This window comes from Chiloscyllium plagiosum, unplaced genomic scaffold (genome assembly GCF_037043375.1).
Source record: "Chiloscyllium plagiosum isolate Xiang-an unplaced genomic scaffold, Cpla_swu_hap1 HiC_scaffold_12, whole genome shotgun sequence".
Classification (NCBI taxonomy): domain Eukaryota; kingdom Metazoa; phylum Chordata; class Chondrichthyes; order Orectolobiformes; family Hemiscylliidae; genus Chiloscyllium; species Chiloscyllium plagiosum.
This window is the reverse complement of record NW_028270150.1, coordinates 49623155-49651124: the sequence shown is the minus strand read 5'-3', so window position 1 is coordinate 49651124 and position 27970 is coordinate 49623155. Positions and strand designations below refer to the sequence as shown.

General features: G+C 40.9%; 1 protein-coding gene and 1 pseudogene across 1 annotated transcript; one reads left to right on the top strand and one right to left on the bottom strand.

The window, feature by feature from the left end:
• The window catches only part of LOC148148536 (uncharacterized), a 219428-nt pseudogene that overhangs the window by 15159 nt on the left and 176299 nt on the right, over positions 1-27970 (bottom strand).
• LOC122555177 (T-cell surface antigen CD2-like) lies at positions 497-26736 on the top strand. The gene is made up of 5 exons (XM_043700911.2): positions 497-582; positions 691-1011; positions 3461-3724; positions 19968-20103; positions 20643-26736. The coding sequence occupies exons 1-4, from the start codon at positions 522-524 to the stop codon at positions 20078-20080; spliced, it is 759 nt and encodes a 252-aa protein (XP_043556846.2). The 5' UTR covers positions 497-521; the 3' UTR covers positions 20081-20103; positions 20643-26736.

The window sequence follows — 27970 nt, the reverse complement described above, 5'->3', positions numbered from 1 at the left end:
AGCCACTATTTCTTGGAACAGTGGAAACTGCCTTAGAGCTAAGGCAATAGGACACTGTACATTGATAATTGTGATTCATTGAGAATGGTCATATGCCATACCAAAACAGAAATTGTTGGAGGAGCTCATTAAACTTAACACCATCTATGGAAGAAAAAGTGTTAATAACTTTGAATTCAGTCACCCTTCCTCAGAACTCAACAGCCATTAAATCTGACAGCTTTCTGATTTTTTTCACAATGAGAAATAGATTTCTTATATTTATTATATGAAGCTATAATTATTTTACATATAATTTACAAGGAGATCTTCAGATCAAAAACAATTTCCTCTTTAAAATATTCATTGCAATTGAATCATTCGGCTACAAGGGTTAGGATTTAGTTTGGCTGTAGTTTGTTTATCCCCTCCCTTCCTTCCTGTTAAAGTGCCTGAAAATACTTTCCAATATTTTGTTTAGTTTTCCCCTGAAGAAGGTTGTTCATTAAATCCAAATTTTAACCAGACAGTTAAAACCAGTCATGATGTCTTCCTATAGCATGTCTTCACAATGTAGCTTCTTTCTACTGATAGCTGTCTCTGGTAAGATAAACCAAATTGAAAATTTTTTAAAAGTTGAAAATAATTGTTTTCAAGCATGTGACTTTTTTGTATTATAATAATTATCATTTGTTTTCTGTTTATTCTTAGGATGGTTTCTTGTAGAAACTAATGAGAATGTAGAGGATGTTTACAGCGAACCAGGGAGTACAGTACTTGTAAATGTTTGCAATCAAAGCTTCAATACTGAAAATGACTTTATGTGGTTAAAAGGGAGCTCACAAATAGTTGCACGATACCGAAATGGTTCTAAAGTGTATGGAAAATTTATCAATAGAGTTGAAGCTTTTTCAAATGGCACGCTGAAATTTAACATCACAACAAAAGATGATGAAGGAGAATACAAATTCGAAGTACATAACAACGAGGGAAAACTTCAATGCAGTCGAGATTTTAAATTGCATTTACTCGGTAAGTTTTTGAAAAAATAGTTTCTGTAGTTTTAAGAAATTTTAAAATTGCCTCGAGAGTTGTAATTTCAGGATCTCTAGCTTTCAAGATCTGCACCTCTGAGTATCTGATAGGGAGCAATTCATGTTCAACACTGATCTGATGTGCTGCCACTATTCTTGTCCTGCTATAGATTGTTACAGTGGTTTGTTGTCACACTTGATTCTGTCTGTCTTTTAATATTTTATTAATCCTTTAAAGGCATTGGATTATGTGGTGAGCAGTAGGCTATTCCATTCGAATAAAAATTTAAAAAGTGAGTTATTGTAAACTTATAAGTATTGGGTCAATAGGGATAAACTATTGACCCAATAGTTTGTGTATTATTAATTCTAAACAAAAGTAGAAATTGCTGGAAAAGTGCAGCAGGTCTGGCAACACCTGTGGAGAGGAATCAGAGTTAATGTTTCGGGTCGAGTGACCCTTCCTAAGAAACAGCAACCACAGTTCTCTTGGTTTTTATTTAGTATTATTAATCATTTTTACATTTAGTTTGATTTTCTTTTTCATTAATCTTCCTAAATGAATTTCAACCCCAATGTTCTTCTTGAGAGTAAAAGCAAAGTATGGCAGATGCCAGTGATCTGAAATACAAACAGCAGGTACTGGAGAAACTCAACAGGTGTGACAGTATCTGTAGAAAATGAAGCAGCGCTAATGGTTTGAGTCCAGTATGACTTTTCTTCCGAAGTTATCCCAGCATTTCATGTTCTTCTTGGGAATGTTAGCACATGACATGAACAATAGAAGACGTAATCTCAGATCCATTTTATATGAGAACAAATGTGAAAGCTGTTCCAGTGTAATTATAGGTGTCAGCTAAATTTATCCATCACTGTATACATGATGCCTCTTGGGTCAAAATTCTTGTACATGTGCAACTCAATCCTCAGAGACATAAGTTGCAAATTTGGGAAGCAGCTTGTTTTGGCATTTCTGTAAACACTTTTCATATTCAATTATGGTGCATCATATTAATTTCAAGTGTGTGACAGCTTGACAAGGCTGCAAATGGATGACCTCAGTCCCAGCCTGGTTTGAGATGTTAACAATGGTTTCAGAAATAAGTCAACAAAACTTTCACCTTTTCAGAAGAAAAATCTTGGATGACTCAAAAGTCATACACCTGTTCATAGTTTCTATATTTCAAAATATAGGGCAATTATGATATTTCTAATCATGTGGAATAAATATTTTAGATTATAGTTTGAATACTTAATGTAGACATTAGAAACTTCAGAAAGTTTCAGAGGAAAAATGGCACATCAAATAGTTTCAGTTAAAAACATTTTAAAAAATATTTTGATTATACGGTTGCAAAAAAGCTACCCAGTGACTTTATTCCACAATAAATTGGCAATATCATCTATACTATGGCAATGATTATTGACACCAGGCCACAATTGACCAAGTATGCATCAAGAAGCAGACACAAAAATGTAGTTAACGCAAATTAGGAGGACTAATCTTTGCTGTTTGAGTCATACTTGGCGTAAAGCATACATGTGGTTGTTGTAGATAGTCATCTCAACTCAGGACATATGTGCAGGAGTTTTTCAGGATAATGTCCTTAGCCCAACCATCTTCAGCTGCCTTAGCAATGACCTTACCTCCATCATAAGGTCAGATGTGGAAATGTTTACTGATGATTGGACAATGTTCAGCACATTTGTGACTCCTCAGATGTGAAACAGTCCATGCCCAAATGCAGCAAGACGTGAACAATATCCAAGCTTAGGTTGACAAGTGGTAAGAAACATGAATGCCACACAACTGCCAGAGATGCACTGCAGAAATTTACCAAGGTTCCTTACACAGCACCTTCCAAACCATTACCCTTTAGAAGGACAAGGACACCAGGTATGTGGAAACACCACCACATGCAAATTTCTCTCCAAGCCACTCACCATCCTGCTTTGGAAATGTAGCACCATTCCTTCAGTGTGGCTGGGTTGAAATCCTGGAATTCCCTCCTTAATGGCATTATCGGTCTACCTAAACCAAGTAGACTGCAATTATCAAGAAGGCCAGTCACCACTACTTTTCAAAGGCAACTGCAGTTAGGCTGTAAATACTGGCCAGCCTGGGATGCCTATGTCCCAACAGTGTGTTAAACAAAAAATATGTTTTCATAGAAAATTCAATAAATGTGTACATAATGATTTTTAACAGGGAAAGACAAGAATTGTGATAAAAATATGAAAACAGGAAATCAGAATGGTATAAAATTATAATAATATTTAGATTCAGATGGATTACTTGATTACTTCAGTGAGAATTTGTCTTGCTGATATCAAAACCCCAGTAATAGCATATAAATAATTCCAAACATCTAAAAGGATTTATTGCTATTTTAGAATGACCCGTAAACAATTTGTACAGAATTTCCACTTTTTTTTTTCTTTTTTAGAGAAACTATCAACACCGGTATTGAATATTACTTGTGTATCTGAGCAAGATGTGTTCATGTCATGTGAGGTTCGTGGAGGGATTCCATTTAACTTCTATTTGAATGACCAAAAACTTACTGAAGACAATGCTGTGTTTTCATCTGATGGAAAGAAGGCTACACTGAAGAATTCTACCTCAATATTTGGCAATAAAACATTCTTTTGTAAAATTGAAAATCCAGTTAGTAAAATCCAGACTGCTCCAAGAGAACTTACCTGTGCAGGTAAGTATAAAGCAATGTTCTGTGACTTCCTTTAGTAAAGACAATATGGTTACAAATTTAAAATCAAAATCTTATAAATTAAATTTGAAACTACATTTGATAGATTACATTAATTTCAGATCACCTTTGCAAATATGAATAAATAGGCTCAGGGAATATGATGGTTGTAAACCTTTAAAATTATTTCCAATATTTTCAGCCTTTAGAAATAGCAGGGGGTGCAGGAACAGGAAGACAGCCAAGGAATTAATGGAGTGAAAAGCAATGCAATCTAGAACAATAGATCCATTTAGGATATTTGGTCGATATGGATGATTTGGACCAAAGGGTCTGTTTCCATGCTGTGTACCTCTATTACTGTATGACTTTGTAAGTAATAGAATCTATTGGTAATAAAATACACCATATGACCCTTTTCTCTGACAGCTAACAGTATAGCACTGTTGCTTGAATGAATGCACTTAGCCTCCCCTGTTCAGGTGAGGCAGCTTGCTTCATTTGTCGGGAGTTGATTTCCAGTAAATGCCATCTTCAGTTTTTGGCATAGTTGTAGTTCTTGCTTTTTTGGAAAAAGTTCTATTTTCTGTTGAGCTGATGCATTGTTTTCATAAGGAAAATGCTGTACCTGAAGATCATTTTAAAACAAAATGCCTGTCAATTTCTTCCCGTGTTTCTGCAAAGCAGACTAAGTTTTATGTATTACTGATTGTGGTTGACATGGTGCTTTCATGCTGTAGTGATCAACTTGCAGGAAATTCTGTACCATTGGGGCACCTTCCTTTGAGTGTTAGTGCCAAGAACTAACATTCACAGAAGAGACTGTCCTGCCAAATACATGCAGATCTTGAAACTGTTTACAGTTAGCTAGGAGAAAGTGAGGACTGCAGATGCTGGATATCAGAGCTGAAAATGTGTTGCTGGAAAAGCGCAGCAGGTCAGGCAGCATCCAAGGCGCAGGAGAATCGACGATTCGGGCATGAGCCCTTCTTCAGAAATGAGGAAAGTCTGCCAAGCAGGCTAAGATAAAAGGTAGGGAGGAGGGACTTGGGGGAGGGGCATTGGAAATGCGATAGGTGGAAGGAGGTTAAGATGAGGGTGATAGGCCGGAGTGGGGGTGGGGGCGGAGAGGTCAGGAAGAAGAATGCAGGTTAGGAAGGTGGTGCTGAGTTCGAGGGTTGGGACTGAGACAAGGTGGGGGGAGGGGAAATGAGGAAACTGGAGAAATCTGAGTTCATCCCTTGTGGTTGGAGGGTTCCTCGGCGGAAGATGAGGCGCTATCCTGTTTAATATCTTGAACTATTATGCCCTATGTATGCACTGAGTGTGTCTGTTAATTCAGGCCACAGTGTTCTGGTTGGGTTGTTCTGGGAAATTGGCAGGGAGTGTTCTGGAAAAATTCAAACTGCTGCCTACTCCATACATTCTCACAAGAAAACAATTGAGATTGTTCCATTTTTGATGAAACTATCAGCTTCCAAAGATGCTAATGTGAGGTGCAATACCCTGGATAAATAACAAGGCTGAAAGTTAACTACATGGTTGACTGATCATTGAGTGTACTCAAGATTTAAGACCACAATCAATCTCTTAAATTTAGCTCAACACCTTAGAAATCAGTAGGAGAAACCTGAAATAGGTACATGTCTATTTCATTTTCATTCCTAATGTTACCAATCATGTCTTATTGAATTCTTTATCAAATTTATTGTTCTTTATTTTTCAAGTGATGTTAAAAAGCATACAAGAAGGATTTTGTATATCTTTAATGAATAGTTTATAAGGCATTAATATTCTGCACTGCAGTTCTAGGGCATATTCCAAAGCTGAGACCCACTGTAGATGACTTCTGTTCTACTCTGACAAGCATTCCCCTTGTACATAAACATCCTTTTTAAAAAAATGTTGATATCCCAAACTACGTAAATTAATAATGCATTGATCTCAGGAATTCTGTGGCAATCAACAAAATGCTATTCTGTCATATGTGTGATTAGCTGCATGCTGTCATTGCAACTCTCTGCGATTAAAAAAGGCCAGATATTTTCAACCTGTTGCCAACCTGTTGCATGAGGACTGTTCACAATGACTGGGCAGCAGAAATCAATGGCCAAGAAAGCAGTCCATCAAAGCATCATGGACCATGAAGGACACCACAAGGCACAAACAATGCCATAGTCCCCACAACAGTCAAAAATGTCTTCAGAAGCAAAGGTTCACTATGCTACTGAACCTAGGAATCTGCAATTGGGAGAGTATGATCGCTCATTTGCAATGGTTCTCCCATTTTAAAAGCATTCTTGCACAGGTTTTTGAAAAATACATCATCTCTGTCTTTCTTCTGATGTCCTGGAGTAACAGGGGTGAAATGACAGGTGGAGGAGATGACTAGAGGTCATGGAACAGACCTGCTCTCACAGGTGATCCTTGGGCCAATGGCAATTCGAATTCTATCCCTAGAGCAGGAGATGAGTTCAGCAGCATCCAGGGCAACTGGAAAGTACCCTTCAAGACAGTAATGCCCTATTGCTGACAGCAGGATTTAGAAAATGTACCCCAAACATCTGGTCAGCTTACCGCAGCTAGCAGGTCATCTGCTAGGTGGCTAAATAACAGCAAAATCAGAGAAGCAGAATGAACCTGGAATATCTAGACTCTATTGGACAGAAATGGTACAACAAGACCTGAGAGGAGAGCAGCTCTCACAGCCAAAAACCAGCATGGCAGTGCATTGATATTGGTTACACTATGTAAGACAGGCTTGCTGGTAAAGGCTCACTAAAGAAAGATTGAGACAGCCATACTTCTGTCTGGAATAGAGGTCAGTTTAGAAGTTGTACGAATGGCTATCAGATCATTTCTAATGGAAAACGTGACTACATTCCCTGTTGTGAACAAGCACATCATGTTGCCGTGTATTCCACAGAAACAAATGCATCGTGTGATGATCATTAGTGCCTACACACCACTCTCAACAGCCCTGAGGAAATTTCCTGAAGGATCTTGATTGGCTCATTGGGCAGGATCTTGCCATTTTTGGGTTATGTGTAAGTAATGCTGAGTTTTGCAGAATGATTCTCACCTTGAGGCTAAGATGTTTTCTCACTATATCTTACAAAACTCACTGCTTTAATTGTCATTTTAGCCCTTGTGTGTATCAGGCCGTATTTCCACCCCAACTTGCCATGCAATGCTCCTGGAACAACTTGCCACCCACTGGAGATCCTGAATTGACCTGCAATCAAGGTGCTGATACCATATTTAAAAGGCTTTTGTGCACCTGGACAAATATTGGCAGTTTGGACTTGTTCTACATCATTCCTGACATCTGCCCTGAATTGGCAGCCAGTGGGAAATCCTTGCTCTGCTTTGTGGGCATGATCCTTGAAACCCTGTTGGATAGGTGGCGGTTAGATGAGACTTCCTCTTAAGGAACCAGCAGTCATGGCCATGACATCAGACCATGCCAACCTGATCCTAGGTTGCCATCTTTATTGAAGCAGTATCAGGCATTGGGAGGAATGTCCAGCATTGTAGGAAGAAAGTCAATGTCTTTCTCCATCTTGCAGGCATATGTACCACCATTTCTCATTGATTCAATTTGTACATTAGCAACACAACGTTTGGAGAAGGTGATAGGGATACAAGTCTATTTCACTGCATGCAATTAAAAGCACACAATGAATTACATCATTATACATCTGAGGAATGTACTACACAATGTAAAGATAGATTGCAGATAATCAGAACAATTCTCTATCTGTGAATTGTGTCAACTCAGTGTAAACAGTCAGAGCTCCCTTTTACTGCATCTAAGCTGAGTGAGATTGCTTGCTATAATCAGTTTCCAAGCGCAATTGATCAACAGCTCAACGCTAGCATACCTTTAGGTGGAGAATGTCCAGATGTGGAACCAGTTTAAAGACATTGCCACAGAAATAGCAAGTACTGTTCTTAGATCGGAGGAACAAATGCAATCGGGATGGTTTTGCGAAAATGAAAAATACATCTCTCTAGTCCTCCAGGATAAAAATAGAGCCAGATACTCTCTCATGGAACAATTCAACCTCTACTTCCAAAATAGGCAGGTTCTGAAACATGAAGAGCAATGCACTGAGGGCTGCGGGTTATGCAAGATTGATGGTGGGTTGAAAGGCTGAAAAATTACAGCAATGCGCATAATCCCACATCTTCAAAAAAGCTTTTTGGTTCTGTTAAATCTCTGCAATGGATCTCTAGGACAGCTTCCACATCATTCCTCTCAGCTGATGCTCAATCAAAAATCATGCAGAAATAAGCAAAAGATGTGTAGAACGCTTTAGCAACTGCTGTCAAGCTCACAACCTCAGCCAGATTTCTCAATGTGCTTGACATCCCTCCTATTGATGAGATCAAGAAAACAATAAAGCAGATGAACTCCAACAAGGCATCAGGTAAAGATGTAATCCAAGCAGGAATCTTTAAACTGGTAGGCCCTGACAAAATGTTGTCTTGTGCATATGAAATGAAGAAAAGATGCTAAGTAACCTTTTTGACAGCGTGATTGTTATGTTGTGATCCGCATTGATGGTAATACTGGACAAGAGTGAAACCTGGCTTGATGGATCATAACTTAATGTTTGCAGTTGATTACTGTGTTGGTTAGTCGCTGAAAGATTTGCATAAGGCTGCCAATATTCTTTGACAAAAGAACACACATTTATTACACAAAAGAATATGAAAGAGAAAGGAAACTATATATAAGACAGAACTTAAACAGCAAAATAAAAGTTTCAATCTTTTCCCTCAGAATATCTTTTATAGATACTCAATCACAGTGATGTGACTTTCCTATTTTAATGTTTTAATTGTTTTACTTGACTGACTCTTTCCACTTTTAATGGCCCAATACTTCTTCCCCGTTCTGAAGCCTGAAGCTCTTTTTAGTTTGAACAGGTTGAAAAATTCTACAGCTTGTCAACTTCACAAACTAATCTGCCTTTTAATTGATAGGAAGCCATCCTTCTGAACAGAAACCTGATTCTGAACTGAAGTCAAAAAATATTGACCACTGACCATTTGTTATTCTTTTTCATAGAACTTAACATTGTAAACATTTCATCAATTATTACTGCAGGTATACTGCTCATGAATGAGCATAAGAGGTTTATTTGCTTGGATTCTCACTCATTAATACCCTCACTATTGCTTAATCTCACCTCATTAATGTGCAGTTTCCATTCACCCATATTCCAGAGAGAAACACAATGCTTAAAATTTCTTAAATGAAACTCAGAACATTTAACATGCTGCCCACTTACTCCTCCTGACTCTATCTTGGACACCAGACACCAATATTTCAGGCATTCTCTGTACTACACAGAGGCATTGACATCCAACATGCACCAGTCCCACCGTGCCTGTGTGATTTATCTCCAATTCACTTACAGTACGGTTCTGCAGTCTAATGCTGCACTTTGGAGAACACCAACACCTTTCATTACAGTGCTGCTGGCAAAATACTTTGTGCACTGGGCAAGGCACCTAATTCTTGGATTGGTCCAGGGTGTATCTGAAGGATCCTCATTTGTTCTTTTAGTGTTCACTCACTTTGAGCATAATTTGATTCTTCCTAGCCTTGTTGTGCCTTTTTATACATGGCTATTTTGGCTGCCTTGGCCGCTTTGGCCTGAGCTAACAGGCTGACAGTACTTCTATCCTCTACATTGGTCTCCTCTACATTGGGGAGACTGGACGCCTTCTCGCAGAGCGCTTTAAAGAACACCTCTGGGACACCCGCATTAATCAACCCCACCACCCCATGGACAAACATTTCAACTCTCCCTCTCACTCTGCCGAGGACATGCAGGTCCTGGGCCTCCTCCATCGCCACTCCCTCATCACCCTATGCCTGGAAGAAGAACGCCTTATCTTCCATTTCAGAACCTTCAACCCCAGGGCATCAATGTGGACTTCACCAGTTTCCTCATTTCCCCACCCCCCACCTTATCCCAGTTCCAACCTTCCAGCTCAGCACCGCCCTCGTGACCTGTCCCACCTGTCAATCTTCCTTCCCACCTATCTGCTCCACCCTCCTCTCCAACCTATCACCTTCACCCCCACCTCCATCCCCCTATTGCACTCTCAGCTACGTTCTCCCCATCCCCAACCCCCTCCTATTTATTTCTCCACCCCTGAAGCTCCCAGCCTCATTCCTGATGAAGGGCTCTGGCCTGAAACGTCGATTTTCCTGCTCCTCGGACGCTGCCTGACCTGCTGTACTTTTCCAGCAACACACTCTCAGTACTTCTGTCCAGACGTGCCTTTTAGCATCGACACAAAGCTAGGCAGCTTGGTTGTGAGCAGTCATTGTTCGAAGGGGTAGATGTGTTACTCTATAGCACTGTGCTTTGTCAGTTCGAACCTTGTATGCACCAAATGCACTACATGTGGTTCAAAGAAAAAGCCATGTCTCAAAGTCTAAGGGGAATAATCCTCAGTTAAATCAAGGGAGATAACCTTCAGGCAGGGGGTGCTGGCATGGTAAGTCAAAAGTATCTTCCAATGTCAGTCCTGGGCCTTGGGCATGGTTAGTTGGCTGCTCAGGGTGGTTATTCTCCTTCTCGTGGGTGTGTTCACACCTGTGTCTCTAACCACACTGGCCAGGATCTCAAAGAGGGAGTATATCCCCAATATCATCTGATGGCTTACTCTTTGACCTATGATATCTTGTGCAAAATCTGAAACTTTTGGAAAATTCACCGAAGAAGTTCTATTTGTCAATGATTATGCTCTAATCAGAAAACAAGCGTTTTGTGTACTGTGATTGACAGACTTTCAGAGAAATCAAAGCTATTTGGATTGACCATTAGTCTTGGAAAAATTGAGGTTCTGTACCATCCCTTGTCAAATTGCAATGCTATTCAATTAGACATCACCATATATACTGGTAAGGCAGACATTTAATGGCAAACCTGGAAACTCCGGTTTTATTTTTTGCATTAAAAATGAAACTGCCTTTCAAAGATATTATTAAATGTGCATGTTGGTATGTAATGGGACTTCCAGCAGCAGGTTGTGATGGTGATGGAGAGGCAAGGGAGCTGAGCAGTTCTCTACAACCCCTACCAGTCGAGGGAGGACAGATGGAATAATTAAATGGACTCTGACTGGGAAAAGTAAGAATGTCTTTGGTTGATGGGAAGGAAGAGGAGACATATAAAGTAATTCCATAGCTCAATGTAACCCACATGTACATAGTCCTAGAGGCATACATCGTAGATACTGGCCCTTTAGCCCATTGTGTGTGTACGCTGACCAACAAACACTAAATTATCTTAGTCCCATTTACCTGCACTTGCTCCATAGCCTACTATGCCCTGGTATTTTAAGTGCTCACCCAGATGTTTCTTAAATGTTGTGAGAATTATCTGCCTCTCCCACTCTCTCGGACATCTCACATTTGCGTCACACTCTGCATGAAAAGAGGACTTCCTCAGATCCCCATCTATTTCAGTAAGGCGTTCAACAAGGCTCCCCATGGGAAATTGATTAGCAAGGTTAGATCTCATGGAATACAGGGAGAACTAGCCATTTGGATACAGAACTGGCTCAAAGGTAGAAGACAGAGGTTGGTGGTGGAGTGTTGTTTTTCAGACTGGAGGCCTGTGACCAGTGGAGTGCCACAAGGATCGGTGCTGGGCCCTCTACTTTTTGTCATTGACATAAATGATTTGCATGCGAGCATAAGAGGTACAGTTAGTAAATTTGCAGATGACACCAAAATTGGAGGTGTAGTGGACAGCGAAGACGGTTACCTCAGATTACAACAGGATCTGGACCAGATGGGCCAATGGGCTGAGAAGTGGCAGATGGAATTTAATTCAGATAAATGCGACATGCTGAATTTTGGGAAAGCAAATCTTAGCAGGCCTTATACACTTAAGGTCCTAGGGAGTGTTGCTGAACAAAGAGACCTTGGAGTGCAGGTTCATAGCTCCTTGAAAGTGGAGTCGCAGGTAGATAGGATAGTGAAGAAGGCGTTTGGTATGCTTTCCTTTATTGGTCAGAGTATTGAGTACAGGAGTTGGGAGGTTATGTTGCGGCTGTACAGGACATTGGTTAGGCCACTGTTGGAATATTGCATGCAATTCTGGTCTCCTTCCTATCGGAAAGATGTTGTGAAACTTGAAAGGGTTCAGAAAAGATTTACAAGGATGTTGCCAGGGTTGGAGGATCTGAGCTACAGGGAGAGGCTGAACAGGCTGGGACTGTTTTCCCTGGAGCGTCGGAGGCTGAGGGGTGACCTTATAGAGGTATACAAAACTATGAGGGGCATGGATAGGGTAAATAGACAAAGTCTGTTCCCTGGGGTCGGGGAGTCCAGAACTAGAGGGCATAGGTTTAGGGTGAGGGGGAAAGATATAAAAGAGACCTAAAGGGCAACTTTTTCACGCAGAGGGTGGTACGTGTATGGAATGAGCTGCCAGAGGATGTGGTGGAGGCTGGTACAATTGCAACATTTAAGGGGCATTTGGATGGGTATATGAATAGGAAGGGTTTGGAGGGATATGGGCCGGGTGCTGGCAGGTGGGACTAGATTGGGTTGGGATATCTGGTCGGCGTGGACGGGTTGGACTGAAGGGTCTGTTTCCATGCTGTACATCTCTATGACTCCATGACTCTAAACTACTCACTTTAAACTTATGCTTTCTGGTCTTAGACATGTCTTCCATGGGGAAAATATTCTCACAATCACTTTAATTTCTCTGCCCCCTCACCCATTCAAACATTCTTCTCACTAAACTGACTGCACTCAGTGCTCTCAGATCCAACCCTGACTTTGTCATCAAGTCTGCTAGCGAGGTTGGTGCTGTTATTGTTTGGTGGACTGACCTCTACATTGCAGAGGTTGAGAAACAGCTCGCAGACACTTCCTCATATCTCCACCTAGACCCTTATGCAACCATTAAAATTCAGGAAATGGTGAACACAATCCCTTTACATGTCTATCCCCTTCAGGATGGTCTCAGGACTCTCTGTGTCTTCGTAGAAGAAGGGTCTGAACTATGCCCATCCACCACTGCCCACCTCCGCCTTACCGAGCTCATCCTCACCCTGAACAATGTCTCCTTTAACTCCTCTCATTTTCAGTCAAAGGGGTGGCCATGATACTCATATGGGCCCCAGTTATGCCTGTTTCTTTGTGGGATATGTGGAACATTCCTTTTTCCAATCCTAATCTCGACCCCACCCACAACTCTTTTCTAGTACATTGACGACACTATCGGTGTGGCTTCTCTCTCTCGTCTGGAATTGGAAAAGTTTATCTATTTCACTTCCAATTTCCGTTCTGCTCTCACCTTCATGTGGTCCATCTCTGACTCCTTCCTTCCCTTCCTCGACATCTCTGTTTCCATTTCTGGGGATAGACTGGCCACCAAAACCACAACAAACTCACGGACTCCCACACTGGAGTATACTTCACGCACCCTACTTCCTGTAAAAACTCTATTCCATTCTCCTCGTTCTTCCATCTCCATTGCATCAGTTCTGATGATGCCAGCTTCTGCCAGTGGGCCTCAGAAATGTCAATTTTTCCTCAATCAAGGATTCCCCACCACTGTGCTTGACAGAGCTCTTAGCTCTGCCTGACCCATCTCCCACACTTCTGCCCTCACCCCTTCTCTTCCCTCCCACAACAGTGGTTCCTTTATTCATCACTTACAATCCCACCTACATCCATATCCCAAGGATCATTAGCCTCCAATTTTGCTACCTCCAGTGGAAGCCACCACCAGACAAATATTCTCCTTCCCTCCTTTGCAGGCCTTCAACAAGGACCATTCCTTCCAGGACACCCTGGTCCAATCCTCCCAGCTGAGATGAAGTGGATGGTGGAGGAGTTGAAACTGGCAATGTCTATGAAGGAAGCTGAAATTGTTGAGGGATTATTGGAGGCTCAGGTATTGGCAGAACGAATTGGCCTCTTTAAGCCAAACCTTGCAGAGGCTCCCCATGTGCATCCCATTGCTCCTGCAGAGAAAGGAGTGGTACTTGTTGATGAGTGGGAAGCTGGACAGATTTAGATGAAGACCAGAAATACCTTATATAGGAACTGAAGACCAGAATGAGGATGCTTAGCTGTTTATGGCATCTAGAAATCTCAGTGCTCGTCAGCAGGCAGCGTTTGTGATTGAACATCTATTCAGAAATGCCCATCAGGAAATACTGGGAAGTGGTACAGATATTCTGTAGGTTATTGAGGATGGCAGTAGCCTGATGCATATACAGCAGAGGTTTTATGTAACAGTCTCGATTAGAATGGTGCTGGAAAAGCACATTCTGGTGAAAGGCTTTTGCCCAAAACGTCGATTTTCCTACACCTCGGATGCTGCCTGACCTGCTGTGCTTTTCCAGCACCACTCTAATCTAGACTCTGATCTCCAGCACCTCTGTCCTCACTTTTGCCTAGTCATTTTGTGTAAACATACATGCAAAAGTTGGGGGGAGTCTAGTTTCTGTGTACTGTCTTGGGACTGGTGAAGTTGTTTGTTTGCATTGTTCTCCTGGATCCCTCCTTTCAAATGACTAGAGACAGAATAATAAGGACTGCTGAGCAGGAACAGTAAGGGATGGAAATATCCAAATATAGCAGAGAAGACTTAACAGTGGCAAACTTTAATCATCTCTCTAGGAAGCATAAGATCACATTATTGGCATCATGGAGAGAGACTGGATTCCTAAGACCATGAAAGAAGGTCCCAGGGAGGTGGCTGTTGGCACAGATGGGGAAGTTGATCTCAGGCAGAAAGGCAGGCAGAGTTGATTGTTACCCAGCAGCCACCGGACCAACCCTTGCTGTCCTATCTCCAAAGTTAGTGTCATGGCTGATACTGCTCAAGAGACACTCTAAAGAGGAACTGCAATTGTGAAGTGTCAAAAAAGTTTACATTCATCTTTCAGAATGACATTTCAAACGAGACTGCCTGCAATGACTCATGCCAGCCCCTATCCTGTGCAATGGCCGTCTCTTCTCAACAGGCGTTAAACTACTCAGGCATCCCACTGAGTGCTAGGTAGCGGGTGAGATTCCTTTAGGAGGAGGCTGTCTTATATACAGTAATGGGGACTTGCCCTGCAGTGAGTGCAGAATTTGGCAAGGTAGAAACATTGCACCTAAATGACAGCAGGAGCAGAGATTTCAACCATGCCTCACCAGATTTTCTGTGAGTGTATGTGAGCCTGATTGATATTGTTCCCACATCCGAGTCTCTGTTTTGCAGGTGTTGGACATTCCTTATCATTGCTATATTGAGCTCTCCCTGTATGTGCTCAATTACACTGTAGGTTAGGCCATAGCTGGAGCACTATGTGCAGTTCAGGTCACCACATTATACGAAGGATATAATTGCATTAGAAGGGTGCAGAGAAGATTCCCTAGGACGTTGCCCGGGAATAAACATTTTAGCCATGACGAGAGGCTGGATAAACTCAGGTTGTTTTCTTCAGAGCAGAGAAAACTGGGAGGGGACCTAATTACGATATATAAGATTATGTGGAGCATGAACAGATTGGTTAGAAAGCAGCTCTTCCCCTTAAGTTGAAGTGTCAACAATATGATGGTACAATTTTAAAATGAAGGGCAGAGATTTAGAGGGAATTTGGAGAAAAATCTTTTCACCTAGAGGGTTGAGGCAATCTGGAATGCACCACCTGGGAGGATAGTACAGCTGGAAAGCATATTTGATGAGCATTGAAATGTCACAATGTTCAAGGCTACGTGGTAAGTGCTGGAAATTGGGATTAGTGTGAATAGGTTGCAGCAGACCTGCTGAAAACTCTATATAGTATTTTGTGCAGTCCTTGCATGGGAGCAAAACTAATGTAGTGTACAAAATCCCATGCAAGGACTGCACAAAACACTATATAGGACAAATAGGAAGACAGCTAACGATCCGCATCCACGAACATCAACTAGCCACGAACCGACACGACCAGCTATCCCTAGTAGCCACACACGCAGACGACAAGCAACACGAATTTGACTCGGACAACACTACCATTATAGGGCAAGCGAAACAAAGAACAGCCAGGGAATTCCTAGAAGCATGGCACTCATCCACAAACTCCATCAACAAACACATCGACCTGGACCCAATATACTGGCCACTACAGCGCACAGCTGAAACTGACAACCGGAAGCGGCAGGGACAGGCCACTATAAATGCCGGAGGAAAAACCACAGAAGCGCTTCACAGGAGACTCCCAAGCACTGAGGATGTCACCTAGACAGGGGACGAAACGTTTGCAACAAAAACTTCCAGCTCGGCGAACAGAACCACAGCAATGAGCACCCGAGCTACAAATCTTCTCACAAACTTTGAACTCTATAACTATTATACAAAGCTGAAGAATATTGGTTGTTTTAAATGCCTTGCAACCCTTATCTTCAGTGATGAATTGATTGATAGAGAGTAACAGCTAGGATCAGCAAATGAGATGGGTGCTCAGAAGGCTTTACACTGAAGTATTAAATTATCACAACATTAGATGTCCATGATGTTTGCACTCTGGTTATTACTTCCCTCATTTATTCTGTGAAACTTCACCTCTATATTTTTAATACATGAGACAGTTGAAACAATATTGCATGTGTACTCTTTGGTCCATCCTCAACATCCACTGACAAGACATGATTAGAAATCTCAAAATCTTAGACTGAGGCCGGTGAACCAGTATTGAGGCAATTCTCCTGATAGCTGATCTGTGCTGGGTAGGACATGTCATTAGAATGGATGACCATCGCATTTCCAGAGAGTTGCGTATGGAGGGTTAGTGGCTGGCAAAGGAAGCCAAAGTTGACTGAGAAAGCACTACAAGACATGCTTCTGAAAAACTTGAAATGTTCTGGTACTCATTGGAGACCTCCAAATTGTATGTCACTTTGAAAAGGATCAATGTCAACATCTTATTGCTGCTCATGAATAGTATCATACAGCAGGATCTATCTGTCTCAACAATATATCAATCTCAATGCCCCAACTGTTTTGATAGTTGTGTGTTCAGACTGGGGCTACGTAACTGTTACTGTGTTCTTTGTTGATGAGTTGCCCTTCATTTTAAAATTGTATCATCATATTGTTGACACTTCAACTTAAGGGGAAGAGCTGCTTTCAAACCAATCTGTTCATGCTCCTCATTGTTGATGTTGAAGGATAACCAGCATCATCATTATTGCTGCAAATTCTGGGCAATTAACATCATGGAATTCCTTTAACTCATATATGTTCAAAGCCATTACATATTTTAGCAGTAAAAGATCCTCACATTACCTGGAGACAGTGCAGATATCTTTAACCAGTATTGTATAAGTCCTTGATTAACTCAATTGCCCTTGAAGAGCCTAACTTTGCTCATAAATGGAGCTCACAATCTCAGACAAAAGAAAACCCTCATTCAGTCCATTCTGGGTGTATTAACAGCTGGTTTCCATTTCCATTGCACAATTGTGATTTAGATGAGGACAGGAGGCAACACAATGCTTCAGAGAGTGAGTTATAGGCTCATTATCAATTCATGGGACTCTCCTCACCTTCATGTTCCTTTCTGACTTGCCCTACCTGTCAACCCATCAGGTTTGAGCCTCCCATTCCTAAAAAAAACATTTTTCATTTAATACTTCATCTTTCCATTTTACACCCAAGCCTCAAGCCCACAGCTTAATTATGTCAAGCATTGTTTCATACTGTTATGAAGATATGGGTGTACTGTACCTTTAAGAAAGTTAAAAGCTAGCAGAACTATCTGACAGCACCAAGTGTTCTCAACAAGATACAATGTAGCATGTGGTCCAGCAGTTAGTGTAGCTGGTTGCCTGTAGACAAAAACAGATTTGATTTATGCCAATCAGTTTAAATTATACCCTCCCAAAAAAAAATTCTAATCAATTTTGAATTTAGTATATTGACAATCTTAAAAGCCAGTGACATAATCCAGTGCTTTGAGGGGAAAATTGAACAGTTGGGAGGAGAACTGCCACCAGACCAACAGATGTAGACTGCTAGTCAGAACTGTCTGAGAGGTACCTGACTAGAGAAGGAGTTTGCACAGAGAAATACATCGACACTGACCTGGAGAGCAAATCTGCAAAGAGAAGATTCAACAGTTGGCTGGTTTTGAAATTTGGATTTTTCAGTAAATCTTAATCAGGGGTTTTATCCGACTAGTATTAAAAGAAGGGAAGATAAAAGATAGGTTAGAGGAAGTAGTTGTAAATAGTTGTTAGTTAATTATTCTCTGTTATACTTTAAGAAATAAAGTTGCAAATTTTTATTTTAAAAATTTCTTGGCCTCTCAAGTTTCACAGATTACTGCATGGGATAAATCTTTTCTGTGTTGTTGGTGTAAATTAAGCAGGAGGGCTTACCCTGTGTTGTAACATGTATAGTCCACCCATTGAAGCCAGGATGGTGGTGACCATTGCTCCCTCACTGTCTCAATGCCACACTCTGTGCTCTCCCATGGTGTGTTGTTTCCTAGCCTTATATATTGGCTTGCCCACAGCCCATCCCCTTCACAATTATTGTCCCCTCTGCATCCCATAAGCTGCCTTTAACCAATACACTTAACTTCCCAACATATCAACACAGCAATGGCCTCTGTCAATCACTCTTAACTTTCAGTGGACAGATCTCAGGACTGATCTTGGCCCAAACCCTTGACTGACTGATAATTACAATCCTGACTGATGGTGGACCAGAACCCTGAATGATCACTGCGCAGCTTCTGATTTATTTATTACTGAACCTTGATTCATTGGACTCGACCTGCAGGATGGTCTATTGGGCATCCCCGGATTGTAGTGAGATGGAATTCCTGACCATGATTATCTCAAGCAACTGAACAGACCCTTTCAAGCCTCTGGATATGTGATCTCCTTCACTGATTGTGGCTTCACCCTCTGACTGACCAAAGCTCCCTTTGACTAAACTAGGGAGGCTCTCCTTAGAATTTGAATCATAGTCATTTGGTTGAAACACATTCAGTGTGTTTGCTTTTCAAAGTTGATGACACATGCTGCAACTGATCTACCTCTCTGTCTGTGCTAAAAGGCAAGGTAAGACAGACAGGCCATAAGTTCTGAATAAAGCAATAATGTGCAAGAAATGCAAGACGATGTGAAGATGCAGTGAGCATCCATGCAAGTATAAAGTGAGAAAGCACTACAAAAGCAAGCAAAGAGCCTTAGATGCACCCTATTCAAATAAATGAGATGAGTTCCTGTCCCTGTATGCAAAGTGGCCTTGTAATGAAACATGTCCAAAGTGCAGTATTGAAAGAGCTGAACAATATTATAGGTATTCATTTCCCAGCCCTATATTTTGACTATTGAACCTGTGCTGACATGCTACTGCACACGACTGGGGTAAGTGACAGTTGAATCTGGGCTGCCTCACTCAGAGTTATAAAACTACCACTGTGCCACAGGAGTCTGATTTTCACACAGATTGCTAAACAACCTCTGCTCCTAATCTATTTATAGCTATTGTAAATGCACGTAGTCCCTGTCCATGGACATACACTGGGATGTAGGGAATTATGGCCGGAGTAGGTGCTGGTGAGTTGCCAGGTAACCACTCTGACCTTCAGATCAGGAATTGGGGCCATCCATTTCTCTCTGCCATGTGGGAAAACAGCAAATTGCATACAGATAAAGCAAGCTTAGTTAGTAATGAGATATTAATGCATGAAACAGACCCCTCACCAATCTCTGACGAAATTCTAAGCTCGCCATTGCAACCTTGAGTGGAAAATCTGACTTTTTTTCTCATTATTGAGAATGTCATGTTTGCATTCATGCTGTATTTCCCAGCTGTCTTTGCAATTGCCTGCATTGTTCAAGGACTGGGAAAATTCTGCTTAATATTTCTTTTCAAATGTAATAGCTCAAATTTCCTGGAAATGAGCTACTCTGCTGTGACACCTTTTCAAAAATGTTTGGCCTGATTTCAAGCCTGTCTGCACATAGGAACATGTAAGGTCGAGAGGTTAAATGATGGTAGGTACTTACATGCTGCATTTCCAAAAAGTTTGGGTTTGCTGTCATTTTAATTGTTTGGATACTGACAGCATTAGTGCCATGTAGCGGAGGGAGGTACCCAGTCTCATTAACATTAAAAAGTTGGATCACTTACAGCTTTGTTCAAAAAAAGCCTCATTTTTTGTATGTTCTCATCATGTCTCTTTGTTTCCTTTCTTACTTTAGGTACAAAAGAAGGTCATCATTATGTGCAGGTTATTATTGTTATTCTGGTGGTAGTGGTTGGACTGATTATTCTTGTGGGCGTGGCATATTGTTTTTTTCAGAAAAGTCTTTAACATCATCTGGAAGACAAGGGGAGGTAAGTTTATAATTGAATTTACAACAGAGTCTCACGTACAATGACTTCACTGGTGTCACTGTTGTCTCTGGTGTCCCCCAACGATCAATCATTGGTGGGTGGTATCGTCCAAAAAAACAGAATTAATTTTCACTGCAACGAGCTTTACCTTAGCATTAACTCTTTGCATTTTGCTTTTATTGCTGAATTATCAGACTATTTCTTTGGATCAACAGAAATAACTATTAAGTAAATATTAGGAAACAAGAAACCTAAGAGGGGTGCCGACTCCAAACACCATTTCCTAGCCACCAACCACATCCCCTCTTACCTAGCTGCGGGTCTGAGACTAAATCAGTCTGTTCATAAAATTGGTGTTGCATTTGACCCTGAGATGTGCCTCTTACAACATATTGATGACATCAGTAAGATCATCTACTTCCATCTCTGTCCAATCTGTTGCAGACAGAACATATATGGCCCATGTTTAATTCTAGAGAACGGTATTCATTGAATTACATTCTGTAACAATTCTTTTTATTTCATTTATTTTTTTCCAGCTGGGAATCAGTGAAGAAGTGGGCATTAAAATGCAATTATGCAGTGCAACAAAGTGGACTGAGGGAAAAAAGTCTATTTGAATAAGCAACTGACCTGCAAGATTTTCAAGTGTTTGGTGGCTTTGCAGAATTAAATACAATCAACAATCCATAAATGTTTTTTCACAATTGAACAGAACCATCTGGTACCTCAATTTGAGTCATGGAACTTTTGTCTGTTTTGTAAACTAGTATTACCCTGTTTTATTTTTTAAATTCTTGTTTCTCGAGATGTTCCACTCAAAGATTTGAGAAACAGATGTAAAGCTGTGCACTCAGCATGAAATTATTATTGCAAGGTTTGCTTTGCGAATGCCTAGCCACTGAATATTTTCTGAGAGGACATGACTCTCCTAAAGGTGGCTGTGCCTGTAAAGCCTGATTTTCCTTTGTACCCATTTGTGTGTACATTTAGCTCTCCCCAAGCCCATTACTTTGATTGCGTTTCTTTCCCACTTCTCTTGTCATTTTTCTCCTTGCTCATCCATTTCTAAGAAATAATCATGTTGTTTCTTACCTCTCCCCTCTTGGGTACTTTTCCCCTCTGTCCTTATTCCAATCCATTTCTACTCTGTCTCTCCAGGCTTGATTTTTCTTGGATCAATTTAAGACATCTGTGCATCTCTTAGCATTCTGGAAAACTCGCTTTGTGGCATCCATCACTGCATCCTTGTAAGCAGCAATCTTAAATTGTCCTCCCTTCCCAATTAGCTAAGGTCAATGGATATCCTGTTACACTTCCCCAAATCACCCAAAATCTCTCTGTATTCTGTAAACAGAAAAACAATCAATATATTTCTCTGTGTTTCTGGTTTGAATATGTATTCACTCAAACAAGGATAAACCATCTACAAAAATACTGTGGATAATTGTATTAGCATTATGGCTTTTACTAAAGTTTGGCTTAAATGGATTCTTACTGAAGCTTCACGGCTGGTGAAACATTCCATATCTGGCACAGCCAAACTTCCAGAGTATGATATGTGGGCAAAGCACATCTCGATCTCTTACCCCTTTCACTTTGTATAAATTCTTCTTTGAGCATTTCTTCTTGTTCCATCTTCTCACGATGATGTTTCTTCATGGTACATCAAAACCACCCTGAGATGTCATCCCTTCTTTTTCCTTGGTATTTGCACCAGGTGATTTCCCATCCTCAATAATTTTGATCTTTATCTTAATTCACCTTTGCCTCATTTCATCCTCCTATTCTGCAAGAGGTATGAGGACGGGTGATGAGTTTCTTCTTCATGAAATCTTATATTAACTGTTCAGTTCCCTCTGCTGCATCCTCTCCTGTCCTTTTTTATAAAATGAAATTCCTGGGTTCCCCTCTTGCCTTGCAATGATTCTGCATGTTTGTCTGGTGCCTCTCCTAATACCTGAGTCCATCTGATCTTTAAAATTCACTGACAGCTTTTGGTATCATTCTCACACTCATCTGCTGATCCCTAGTGTTGGCTGATGTTGTAAACTATCTATCTCTTCAAACAGGCCTATTTCTCAAAATTACCATCATCAATTTATTCATTCAACATTTTCATCATTACAAACTACCATTTCATTTCCTTTTGTTATTCAAAGTCCCTAAAAGCATTGTCACCTCTGAAATCTGTGTCCACTTTATCAGAATCTTTGGGTTCACACCACAGATCCGTGCCTCTTCTGGAGATGGCACCCTGGAAGTGAACCAATCTCCTGGAGGAATGTGCTGCCCAAAGTAACTGAAGTTGTCTAAATGTGACCACCCCACTGATTGACCGAACATCCATTTTCTAAATTTAGAGCAACAGGTCCATTCAGCAGGTTCACACATCATTAAACAAAGATCAAGCAATCGCATGAATTAAGGCAGAACACAAGTATTAATTGAAGAGGCAGGAACCCAACTTGCAGTTATGATAGTTATGAAAAATGCACAATATTGAAATTAAATGGAAAGGCAAAGGTATAGGTAATCTGTTCCTTGTGACAGCTATGGGATACAATTGCAGTGTCTCTGTGTTTACAGTAAAACAAAGAGTGAAAGAAAACAGAAACTGTAGTGTGAGAAAGCTCTGCACAATGCTGCCTATCAACTTGGAGCTGGAATCTTCTGTTCTTTTCAACAGGAGCCTATCTGCAAGTGCACAGCATCTCTGAGCTCATGTTCAGCAATGTCCTCCTATATGCCACCCCATCAATGTCCATGTGAGTTCTCCATAGCAGATGTTGTTTACAACATCACCCTCCAGTGAGCAGGAAAACCATTCTTTAGCCTTGGCCTAGGTGCAACCTAATCATGTCTACATGACTGACCACACACTTTATATGAGCTTCCAATGTAGGTGCAGTGGCAGTGTCTGGGTGGGTGACTGTGAGAGTCAGCACCAATGGCAAGGCCTCTATGCCAGTATTATTCTGTTATTGTTTCTTTCTCCCCTTGTTTGCTGGTGCTAGGCAGCTACATGTTTGAAAGCAAGAATGAGCAGAGAAGGTTGTGGTAACAGAGGTACAGGAATGGGTGTAAAGCAGGTAACTTCATCATCAGACCAAACAGTAAGCTGGAGATATGAAAACATTATAATCAGAAAAATACCACTATCCTGAATGATCAAATTAATGCTGGTTAATCTCTACCATGATGTAGAGAGTTATTTCCTCCACAGGACTCAGGAGAATCAGAGGTCCATGTCCCCCATCAGCTCTGCTCCTTTTCACTCTGTGCTGTCTTGCCCTCCTTAGGATAGGGAAGAACTCTAGTTGAAGCTGTTTTTTAGTGAGTCACCCTCTGTAACTGCAGTGCTGAAGGTTGTGGCAGTGAGAGATTGGCGTAAGGCTACCAGGCTTGGTAACTGTGTGACGAGGAAGTAGAGCATTTGGATGTTATGTTTGGATGTTATATGCCAGGGAGTATTGCTGGCTGAGTGTTGGGTGTAGTGTATTGATCAGCTTGAGATGCCAGTGGAGACATCATGAGAAGATAGATCTGTTGGTCTTGATCAATCATGTAAGTTCTGTGACACCACTGCAGGTCCTTGAGTCAGAGGCTGAGAATTGACCAGGCCACTTCTTCCCATTCCCTTCTGAAGGTTGTGCTGAGGGCCTCTTGCCTCCATTTCAGAACCATGAGTGCCCGAGTGCCTCCAGTACCAAAACCATGACTTTGGGGTCCTCTATCTACCCTGATGTTCCATTTTTTGGGCTTTGAAGTGCAGCAATAGTACTCACCACCAAACTGCTAGATTCAGTGGCACTCCCCTCTGAGAGATAGACCATACCATGTGCCTTCAGTGATTGCAGAAGCAGTTAGCAGCATGATAGACAACGTTATATTTTTACCAGATAACCGGGGTGGAAACTTCAAATTTGTGTGCTGCCTCCCTTCACTGGGACCAGCATCGGGAGAAGTCATCGATTATGAACCCCAAACACAAACCTATTTTTACCCCTCCATCTTGTTGCTTTTTGTTCCTGTATTGCATTCAACAACCCTAATTAGAGTTCTAAATAATAACTGCTGTGTTTTTGTTCTCCTCAAACTCAGTGAAACCTTTGATGTGGTTAATATTCTCCAATGCATTTTCTCCATTGTTGCAGTCAACAGAAATGGAGTGGGTAGCTCACAGCTTCAACTAGACAAGTCTTGTCACCTTTCTTATGGGTTCTTGCATTCCTCCAAGACTGACCTCTTGCATAGCACAAAAGTGTAATGGTGCAGCAGGAGGCTATTCAGTTCATCATGTCGAGGAGAACAGGAACGAAGGGAGTCAGTTGAGTCCATTCAACATGATAATGGCTGATCAAACACATTTATATATTCCCATAACCCTGAACTCCCTGAATCAGAAATCTATCAGTCTCTAATTAAATGTATATAAAGACTGAGCCTCCATAGTCTGCTGTCGTAGAGAATTTGAAAGGTTCTTAAACTCTTGATTAATAATATTTCTCCTCATCTTGGACCTACATAGCATCCGTCTTATTTTTAAATTATGCCCCCGGTTCTAAACTCCCCCACCAGGGGAAACATCTTAACTGCATGTACCCTATCCATCCTTTAAATATTTTGTGAGGTTGAATGAGATCACCTTGCACTCTACAAAACTCGAGAGAAAAAAGGCCCAGTTACGAACTTCTCTTCATAGGTCAGTGATGCCAACCCAGGGCCAAATTTGTGACGCTCTGACACACTCCCTCTGTGATAATAATATCTTTTCTGTGTTAAGGAGACTGAAAACTGCACACAACACTTCATATGCAGACAAGTCAAACTTCTATACAATTGAAGCAAGACTGTCTTCTGTACTCAAATCCTCTTGTGTTAAAGGCTAATGTTCTATTGACATTACTAATAGTTTGCTGCATTTTTTTTTAATTACTTCACAGGATATGGGTTTTGCTGACTGGGCTGGAATTTATTGCCCATTCCTAGTTACCCTCGAGAAGGAGGTGGTGACCATGCATTTTGGCCTTCAGTAACTTAGTAACAAGGAAACCTAGGTCACTTTGTGCCCCTATACTTTTCATTTAACAATATTATCCATGTCTGTTTCTCCTACCAAAGTCAATAACCTCACATTTTTCTAACATTATAATTTATCTGCTCATTCACAAGGACCCTCACCAGCTTTTACAGATGCACCATAGAGAGCATTCTATCCGGTATGGTATGGCAACTCTCTGCCAAGGACCATAAGAAACTATTAACTTTCAGGTTGTGTGCACAGCCCAGACCACCACAGAAGCCAACCTCTCATCCATGGACTCTATTTACACTTCTTGTTGCTGTGGAATGGCTACCAACATCATCAAAGACCCTCCCACCCCGGTAATGTTCTCTTCCAACCTCTTCCGTCAGGTAGAAGATACAGGAGCTTGAACACACATCAATGGGTTCAAGAACAGCTTCTTCCCTGTTGTTATTGGACTGTTGAATGGACCTCTCTAACTCCAAATAATGGTGATCTCACTAATGTTGATCTTGCTTTGCACACCTCCTGTGCAGTTGTAATCTTGTATGCCTCACTCTAAGCCCCCTATGATTTGTATACTGCTCACAAAACAAAGCTTTTCATTGTACTTAGGTACATGTGACGACAATAAATTAAATCAAATCAAGTCAAAATCATCTTGAAGCCATGTTACATTTTGTTTATATTCCATATTTCCACTTAGCTTTGTATCATCCACAAATTTGGAAATGCTACATTTGGACCCAGACTGCAAATCATTAATATCAGCCAAAGCCCAAGTTCTGATTCTTGCGGTACCCCACTAGTCACAGCCTGAAAATGCAAGGATTTTTACTACACTCTGTTTTCTTTCCTCATTAGTTTCCACAGCTTCCTTTACCCCTCTCTGACTGAGAGGCCACGTCATTAGTTTTCTAGGGTATAATATGGGGAATTCCCTCCCCTAACCTCTGTATCCCTATCTCGATCCTCTCCTTGAAAGCACAGCATAAAATCTAATTCTTTGAGAAAGCTCATGTTGTTTTGTCCTAATACTGTTCTGTGTGGTTTGGTCAAGTGAAACTGTGAAATGTTCTGGGACATCTTACAATTTTAAACAGGCACTATTCAAAAGCAAAGGTAAAAAACTTCCTTTTTTTAAAAAACTGTCCCAATATAAGAAAGGTCTCCCAAGCCGATCCTTACGAAGACCTTTCAGTTACTTGTCCCCTTCTGGGTCACCCTGAGTTTAAAAAAAAATCAAGTAAGTCACTCTTCTCTGTTCTGAATGTCAGAAGATGAAATCTTAACCCAAATTAAGGTGGGAAATAATGTACTGAGTTCAACTTTTTGATCAATCTTGAATTTATTTGTTCAAATTATCATTGATCCCAGAGCTGCAGTTAGGAAACCTTAGTTGTGTGAACAAACTTGTTGTTCATTATAATCCAAAGTAACCTACCTATTGGAATTGTGAAACTGTTGTTGGTACTTATCTGCAACCTGTTGCATTTATTTTCTTGACTATTAGATTCTTCATTCTCTTTTACTTTTCATTTTTCAACACACTGGGTATTAAATATTTTGTACTTCCTGTTAAATAAATATAAAAATGCACAATACATTTTGATCGTTCATTTACTGAAGGTGTACAACTGTGTTGCAGGCAAACACTGGAGGCTCTTGCACTTCATGCAAGTTAAGAGTCCAGAAATGCGCGACAGTTGGCAAGTTATTCATCTGTGAGGACATTACAGTAGAGATTGGTCCAGCACTCCCTCAATATTCATAAACACAGTACAACATATAACAAAAGTTCAGGAAAAGAGAACCACAAAATTGCAAGAAGGCATGCAAATATAAATGCAAAAGATGCAGAGAAGTGTATGGTAACACATTGTGAGGATGGGAGAACATAATCAAATGATAGATTCTGAAAGTGCTTTTGAGTACCAGACCTCATTTGAATTTGGCAGGTGAGCTGCAAGCCCAAAACATGCTTCTAGATGTAGCTCATTGTTCTTCAATGGAGGATTATCAACTTGATGAGAGGCCTGATGGGGACTAAGAGAGATGGTGGAGACTGGCACGGAGAAGCACGATACCAAGCTATTCCTGCACCTTTGGATACAGAAAAAATATTGAATATATTTTCTGAGTCCTGGAAAGAAGGGGCTGACTTATCAAGAAAGGCTAAATAGATTAGACCTTTATTCATTAGCGTTCAGAAGAATGAGGCGTGATCTTATTGAAAAATATATGATTCTGAAGGGACTTGACAGGGTGGACGTTGAGAAGCTGTTTGCAGTAATGGGAAAATTTTGAACTAAGGGGCATAGTTTCAAAATAAGAGGATACTCATTTAAAATAAGATGCAAAGGAATTTCTTCTCTTAGAGGGTAGTCAATGTCTGGAATTCCCTGCACCGGAGATTTGTGAAGCCTAGGTCAGTTAAAGAGGATGTAGAAAGATTCCTGAAAAGTTAGGAAGTTTGAGGGCTATAAAAGAGGAGTTGAGGCATGGGAGAAGATCAGCCGTCGCCTTATTGAACGCAGGAACAAGCTTTAAAGAGCCAAATGACCTACTCCAGCTCCAGCTTCTTATGACATCCATCTTTTGCATCTGCATAAAATACATGTAAAGTTAATTCCTTGCCACTCACTCACTTTGTACTTACTTGAAGGTTGCCAACCTCTGTGTCTTGTATTGCTTTTTCGGCAAAGCAGGAGAGGCAGGTATCTGGTATGGTTTGGAGCACTAAGTAGCCAAGGGAGGGTTGGGATGTTGCTGTATGGCACCTTGCTGTGACAACATTTCAGTTGCAGCAGTTTTGCAACACACTGCATGTGCTTCAAG

What these genes read in the sequence shown, in the direction of transcription:
- LOC122555177 (XM_043700911.2), top strand. Translation starts at nt 522, where the DNA reads ATGATGTCTTCCTATAGCATGTCTTCACAATGTAGCTTCTTTCTACTG. An exon ending in TCTACTGATAGCTGTCTCTG is followed by an intron (nt 583 to 690) that starts GTAAGATAAACC and finishes GTTTATTCTTAG; the next exon opens with GATGGTTTCTTGTAGAAACT. An exon ending in AAGAGAACTTACCTGTGCAG is followed by an intron (nt 3,725 to 19,967) that starts GTAAGTATAAAG and finishes TTCTTACTTTAG; the next exon opens with GTACAAAAGAAGGTCATCAT.